This window comes from Anastrepha obliqua, chromosome 5 (genome assembly GCF_027943255.1).
Source record: "Anastrepha obliqua isolate idAnaObli1 chromosome 5, idAnaObli1_1.0, whole genome shotgun sequence".
NCBI lineage: Eukaryota > Metazoa > Arthropoda > Insecta > Diptera > Tephritidae > Anastrepha > Anastrepha obliqua.
Genome location: NC_072896.1, coordinates 111,336,281 through 111,344,029, shown reverse-complemented (window position 1 = coordinate 111,344,029; position 7,749 = coordinate 111,336,281). Strand labels below are relative to the sequence as shown.

Here is a 7,749-nt window from a genome sequence, read left to right as displayed (position 1 = left end):
GTCCAAGCAATCAGCCAGGAAGACCTACATCCTGATAGATTACAGTGGAAGGAATATAGAGGCAGAGTAGATTCTGTAACTGGATGGTAAGACGGAAAAATTGGCTTGAGGTCACTCTTTTGCGAATTTTTTGGGTTCAGTGATGAATTTTAAGTGATCCGAAAGAGGAAGAGTAAGAACTCTATTTATGCTCAGTGCATTGCACCCCAACAGCCTACAGAGAAAATGCTCTGCTGTGTCTTCATTCTCAAGACAGAATAGGCATATTGAGTTGTCGATGATTCCCATGGTAGCCATATGCTGAGCACAGGTGTTGTGCCCTGTGATTACACCCACCAGTACTTTCGGGTTCTTCCTACTTCTTCTTCTTAATTGGCGCGATAACCGCTTACGCGATTTTGGCCGAGTTCAACAAAGCGCGCCAGTCGTTGCTTTCTCGTGCTAACCGGCGCCAATTGGACACACCAAGTGAAGACAAGTCCTTCTCCACCTGATCTTTCCAACGCAGAGGAGGCATTCCTCTTTCTCTACTACCACCAGCTGGTACCGCATCGAATACTTTCAAAGCCGGAACGTTTGTATCCATTCGGACGACATGACTCAGCCAACGTAGCCGCTGGGTCTTTATTCGCTGCGCTATGTGTATGACGTCGTAAAGCTCATACAGCTCATCGTTCCATCGCCTGCTATATTCGCCGTTGTCAACGTGCAAAGGTCCAAAAATCTTACGCATAATTCTTTTCTCAAACACTCCAAGCGTCGCTTCATCGGATGTTGTCATCGTCCAGGCTTCTGCGCCATACGTTAGGACGGGCATGATGAGTGTCTTGTAGAGTGTTAGTTTTGTTCGTCGAGAGAGGACTTTACTACTCAATTGCCAACTTAGTCCGAAGTACCACTTGTTGGCAAGAGAGATTTTACTTCTTCTATTGAAAACATACACAAAGCCTCGGATGAGAACTTCCAACACTGATGACGACCCCTCGGGTTCTTCCTACTAAGTTTAATTTCCTGTTTGCTTCTTTCACAAAGTGATTGGCTACTCTGCAGGAACCTAACTCAGACCAGCGCCTTCTATGGGTAGACCGCATGAAGTTGTCAATCCATAGTTGAATCGATGCGGAATTGACACCTATACAATATTCAGGGCCTAGTGGTATGCTTGAAGAGCCTTCATTAGCCAGTTTATTAGCCAACTTGTTCCCTACAGTACCAAAATGTCCAGGCAGCCAAATACATTCACAGATTAATTTCGAAGAGCAGCGTGGGTTAGCAAGGGCTCTTGACTGTCACTATAAATTGAGTAGATGGTTAAAGTCATTTGAGTTGAAGATATTTTAAGAGAGAATAATTAACGGTAATAAACTCAAGGTAAGAAACTTATTTTTTAACTAATTTATGCTTGAAATACGTATTGAAAACGTAGAGTTTGATAAGTCTAAACAAATTTTTGAAGCGGAGAAATTTCATAACCAGAAGAAGTTGCTTGGGGTTTCCGATTTTTTAAAGCCCAATTGTGCCAATGAAGGAGTTCAGGAGAGCCAAGGGTGGATAGCAGAAAATTGCTGAACACGCAAGCAATTGTCTTATGTATGTCTCTCACAAACAAACTAAACATGACATATTGCTAAAACCATGAAAATATCTTCGAGACAGGTGTACCAACATGAAAAAAGAGAAAATAATAGTCAAAAGTCGAAATTTGAATTTTTGAACAGACCTCGTATGTATTTTTGAAAAAAGTAACATCTATGACTCATCAGAAAAAAGTTGCTTAGATTTTGCACACTACTGTACCTTTATGTATATCCATTATCAGTTTGTTTGTTCGCGCTTTTGAAATTAGCTTATTTACCTTTTTCTGTGTTAAAAACAGCTACATATCTGTGCTTGTTTGACAAAACAACTTAAGTCCACTTCGCACTTTCTACCAGTCAAACACTAAATTGCTGGGTTCAACGGCTTTACTTAAACTATTTATACTCACAGACTTCACTTAAAAAATAATTCTACCGAAAAGCTGAAGAAGTACAAAAATTCTCTATGAAATGCCGCTATTCATTGCTTTAAAAGCAAAACCTGCTAAAGTCAGTTGGGTTATTTTGTCAAAAATCCACAGACATTATAATGATACGCAAAAAAAAGACTAAAAAGTTCTAAAGGTCTTATTCGCCATGTAACCAACGAAAATGGGTAATGTGCGCAGATTGAAATGCTAATGACAGACAGGCAAATAAACAAATACCAAATTGCGTGCATTAAAGAAGAGTTACGTACACATCCACCTATAAAAACATACATACATATATATGTACTCGTATATGCGTCGCTTGAAGGCTTAGAACCCGCACAGCATTAAATTAGTGCCAACGCCGGCTGCAAAACGAAACCACTAACGTCCACATCATCGCTGGCGACTACTACTCATTTTAACAGTTTTCAATATTTTAGCCAAATTTCACTCTTATCTCAACCAAACCGCACTCAAAGCACCGAAATCCATATTCGCTCCTCATGGCACCGATGCTGTGTAGTACACGACCATCGAGTTTTTATATCCCTGCCAAAGGATATCCGTTTTGCATTTTTTATTCGTTTCGAAGGCAAGTGAATGAAAAGGATGTGTGAAAGCAAGTTAAGCGTGCATGTGTGTGTGTATGCGTTGTTCGTTATTTCTCTTGTGGTTTGTATTCACATTAAAAGCGTAAATCCTTTTGAATAAATCAACAGGCGATTAGTGGAAATGTAAAATATTTGTTGAAAATATGTTGGGTGACAAAAAAGGGTTGCACTTGAAATAAGTCACACGGAAACTTTTTATGGCGCATGAGGTTTGAAAAATGTGGAGGATCTTTAACAAAAATGTACATGCAAGTACTTAATGTAAAAGGCCAATATTTAAGTTAATTCAGTTAATTGAATATCTGTTTGAAGTGAAGGAATCAGTTAATTGATGGTGTGAGTGGATTTCAAGGGCTTTTAATGGGCAGCAGTTGGCGGATCTAAATAAGAAAATTTTCCCTAACCACTACAAGTACCGCTGCGAAGTCTTCTCATACACATCCCGCTGCAAAATTATAAACTCACTCTTATTTTTTTTATAAACAATATAGTCCTTGCTACAACAAAAGCCATGTAACGCAAAGTTTTAGGTTTCAAGAGAACTTTGCAAAATTTCAACAACATTTTCAGCTTTCTAACCAAAATTTTAAAATCTTCCGGGATATGCTCTTTTTTTCCACTGAATTTATGATAGCGCACCTTGTTCAAGGTGGAGCAATAGATTGGCGGACGCCGCCCTAGCGTGTTGAAGATTTATCTGAGGAATGGACATCTTCGATAATCCTCTCCAGCACCCCAAGGTCGGTGTCCTCACTCTTCGAGCCCAGAAATCTCTTCTCCACTGCCCTGTCGAAGAATGACCCGAAGCGTATGACTGACCATGGTCGTGAAGGGACGTCATCAGCACTACCAACCTCCGACGTGACGGATTCCATCTCTATGTTCACAAGAGTTTCCTCAACTGTGGGCCCTTTTTCTTCCAGTACTTTCGGATGTGCAGAGGCATCCGCTCTGGCATCGCTTTGGTAGACCTTAAGAACCACCTTTTCGAAACCATAGCTGATAACCCCCTTTGTTCAGCGAAAAGACCAAGAGACTCCGCCATCAGCAGGAATCAGCACTTGCCGATAAGATCCCTCAGTCCTCTCCACCTTAACCACCTTCCACTTGTGCGTAGGAAGTTTTGGGTTGCAGTACTGGAGGATTTCCTCCATTTCCTCTAAAGTAGAGGGTTCGGAAGGGAGCCAGATAAGTGCTCGCGGACGCAAAGGTAGATCCTTTTTCTCCACCGCCTTCAGATTAGCTCCCTTTTATACCTCTCCCACCAAGGCCACCGCCGCCCTGTACAATTTATTCTTTTAAAGGTGGTGTAGTGCCATCCGGTACACTCACAGCATGGGGCGGCGGGGGTTCAGGGTTTTCCCTTCCTACCCTCATGCAAACGGCGGAGATGGCGGACGCTACTCTTTTCCATGACGCCGGCCTCCTACTGCCGTCCATGACTCCAAGAGTGATGGAGCTTGCCCGACCGCCATCAGTCCTAGGTCTCTTTCCGAGAGAAACATCCTCCTCATGGGAGCGTTGCCTCTTTGCCCTTGAGTACGTTTGTGCCGCACTCGCATCCATTCCCTTTCCTCTGCCCCACACCTGGCTCACTCAAGCGTCTGAGAATGTTTCTCAGATAGCTGAGAGACAGTTTGGTCGCCATAGCGCTCCAGGACTTTGGTAGCAAGACGAAGGTCAGAGGAGGACCGTTTGCTTTGCCCTGCCTGCCATTTAAACTTAACAGGGGGTCCCCGAAGAGGCAACCACGAAGCCTCCGGAAAACTAAGGCAGAACCCCTTACTGGTACTGGCCACCCCATCCAGTACCGCTAAATTAGGAATGCGGACGGTTCCGCGTGCAACCCTCTTCGAGTACCTACCATAAGCACAACTCACAAGTTCTTGCTGGAAGTCGGTTCCGATTTCTCCTCAGGGTACCCTTTGTATTCTACCTTTCTAGTCGATTTCGCCATTTCGCTGCCACTAGGAACTTCAGCCCTCGTTGCTGGAGGCGATTTCGCCGCTCTTGTCTTACGAGAGACGGTTTTAGGACTCGGCTCCGAGTCCAAATTAACAGTTTAAGAAGTAAAGGAGGAAAGGAGAGGAGTAACAGAAAGGAAGAGATACATAGGATAAGACAGAGACAGATACAGAGATAGCTAATCCTGTGAGCATTTTCCAGATTCTTTGGCAAATCTGAAAATATCCTCCAGTTTGAGAGAACGAATATTCTCATGATATCGGAACCTACAATTTCCTTGCTCTAGCAAAAGCAGGCGATTCACAGAGAAAATTATCAGTGCTATCCGCCTCCTCTAAGCGAGAACGGCCAAGTCGGGTTCTCATTGATTTCCATGGTGGTCATATGTTGACCCCATGTGTTGTGTCCTGTAATAATATCGACCATCTACCAAGTACAGACAAACTTTTGCCGAAGTTTTGAATTTTCACAGTATTATGATAAGAAAAGGAAGCTATACTTCTTAATGAATTGCAATAATAACCTTTTTTTTGTGGTTGAGGATGTTTAAAATGGCTCAAGCATCATCAAAGATGCCGTCGCAGCGGTGGAACGCACAGCTTGCAAGGGCAAAAAACTCCCCCTCGTTTGGAACCGTCGCCCATCCAGGGACCGCTTTTGTATTAGTTCAGAATGGAATGCTTAGCATTTTACTGGTTACATTTCTAGTGGTTATCACCTTCAGCTGCATTATCGTGGGGTGCTCGCTTTTCCCCATTTTGTACACGTATTTGTGGAAACATTTCCCGAAAGCATCTGAGTTGTACACAAATTCACTCTACTGAAGTACCTGACGTACCATGAAACGCCATTATTTATTAGCCATCCGCCCATTTGCCGTGCGCTGCATTTCTTTAGCGGTCTTGTCATAGCCTTAGCGCTTCTTCTCTTATTTAACGCTTCGCAGTTTTGCTGCGTCGTCCTTACATTCGTAAGCTAATACGTCAATTGACGCTGATCCACTTATTACTTAAACAACTGGTCTAGGCACCGCGCGGTAGGCAGACACAATTCTCAGAGCTGCGGTCGTTGTACGGTAGAGCTGCAAAACTATCGATGGTTGCAACATTCAATAGTTTCGATGGTTTGGCAACAAATATTCAATAGTATCGATAGTACTATCGAAAATATTTTCAAATTCAAAAACTTAATAAACGCATACTTAACAATAAAAATTAACATTTTAATAAACATTTCATATGTTTCATATGTTTAACATAATGAGATCCTTCATGGACATAGTAAATCAAAACAAATTTGAATAAAATTAAAATTAATGATCAGTCTTCTGCCAAGGAGCGCTTGGTCCTAGGCAAATTTTCTATGTTGATTTTTACAAATTCATAAAGAGGATGTAGTGTTGGTTTTGGTTGATCAATTGGTGTTGGTGGCTCTGAGGTGGGAGCTGAAGACTTGCTCAGATGAATAAGTTCTTCAATTAAAAGTTGTTCAGCATTTTTGGCATTGTATTGCGAACGGAAACCTTGTTTTTTAAACCTTGGATCAAACAATGTAGAAATGCTAGTTACTGTGCGATCTTCGTACTTGTACAACCTTTTGATTACGCAATCAATTAAAAATTCGTTTACTTTAAAGCCAACTTCGGTAAGAAGATTTTTTGTGCTATTTTTCAAGTTGTTTAAGAGGCCACAAGTAACTGGAATAGCTAGTGATACTGTGACTTTAGAATTCGATGACACTTCTTTGGAAGCAATGTCAAAGGGAGAAAGTATTTGTGACAAGTCTTTTAATATGTTGATTTCGTCAGCTGTGAGAGGCTGTGGCGCTTTCAAAAAACGTAGAAGTGTTATATTGATTGCTTCATGTGTTTTTAAGACTCTTTCAATCATTAGGAATGCACTGTTCCATCTGGTGGCAACTTCCTGTATTAGACTATATTTAGTTTCCGTCAATTGAGAATCTTTAAATTTCTTGTAAGCAATCGTGCTACTTTTAAAAAACGCGACAATGGACTTGCATTTTTTAAGTAATTCTTTTGTGCAATCCAGCTTAAGGCAATCTTGCACCACCAAATTAAGTGAGTGTGCATAGCAGGGTAAATTCCTTTTTTTAAGCAGCTCACACGCTTTGATCATTGAGCTTGCATTATCGGTCACAATTGCAGTTATTTTATCAAAAATTCCCCATTCGTTGCAAACAGCCTGCAGGGTATCTGCTATATTCTTAGCAGTATGATTTGTTTCATCAATTAGACAGTAACTATCTGTAATAAACGAGCATGTGACTGTCATATAAGATTCATTTGCCAGGGACGTCCACATATCAGTTGTGATGGCCCAGTGATTTATTTTGCTGAGCAAATTTTTTAATTTAGGTTTCTGCTCATCAAATAAATTTGTCATCATGACATTAGAGGGGGTAGTCCGCGACGGTAGTTTGTAGCGTGGGTCGAATAGTTTGATAAAGTCGCGAAACTCAGGATCCTCAACTATAGAAAAAGGTTGCATGCCTTGAGCTACAAATTTTATGAGTCCTGAATCAAGCTCTTGTTTGCGCTTTGACGTAGATTCATATGTTGTGTTTAAATATGTATCTATATTATTTTACCAGAAGTGATTGGCAAATCGTTAACACGCTGACCGGGATGCGCACGCTTCAGGTGGTCAAATAAATTTGAGGTATTTCCGCTCGTCTTATACATTTTGCCGCAAGAGCGACACTTTGCCGACATACCGTTGTTTATTTTTTCGAAATGGCCCCACACCGATGATCTTCCGACTCGCTGCCTTTTTGCTAGCTGGTTGTCCTCCTCAATTGCCTCAATGCTGCTGTCTTGTCCATCTTAACAAAGCACATGCATACATAACATAAATTAGTTACTTGCGTTGCTGAGCAGTAAATGGAACTTACCCTGTGAGTTTTTCAAGAAAAATTTGTCCATCCTTCCGCCACCAACACCAACGAAAATTTACCTACAAATAAACACTTATTTTAATATTTAATTACCTTTTACATATAAATGTATTTCTTACCAAAATTTGCTGCCGACCTGCAAAGTTGCGCCAAAACAAGTGATGTGCAATGTATGGTAATGCCACTATCGATAGTGAACAATAACCATCGATAGCGACGCAAAAATATAAAAATTCGATATATCGATAG

The 7,749-nt window shown here is 41.3% G+C and overlaps 1 protein-coding gene across 1 annotated transcript; it reads right to left on the bottom strand.

The window, feature by feature from the left end:
* Positions 1 to 5,906: 5,906 nt before the first annotated feature.
* On the bottom strand, positions 5,907 to 7,528 carry LOC129248930 (E3 SUMO-protein ligase ZBED1-like). The gene is made up of 3 exons (XM_054888543.1): positions 7,498 to 7,528; positions 7,195 to 7,428; positions 5,907 to 7,075 (listed from the first exon to the last, which is right to left on the bottom strand). Exons 1-3 carry the CDS (start codon positions 7,526 to 7,528, stop codon positions 5,907 to 5,909), a joined length of 1,434 nt encoding a protein of 477 aa, XP_054744518.1.
* Positions 7,529 to 7,749: the final 221 nt, after the last annotated feature.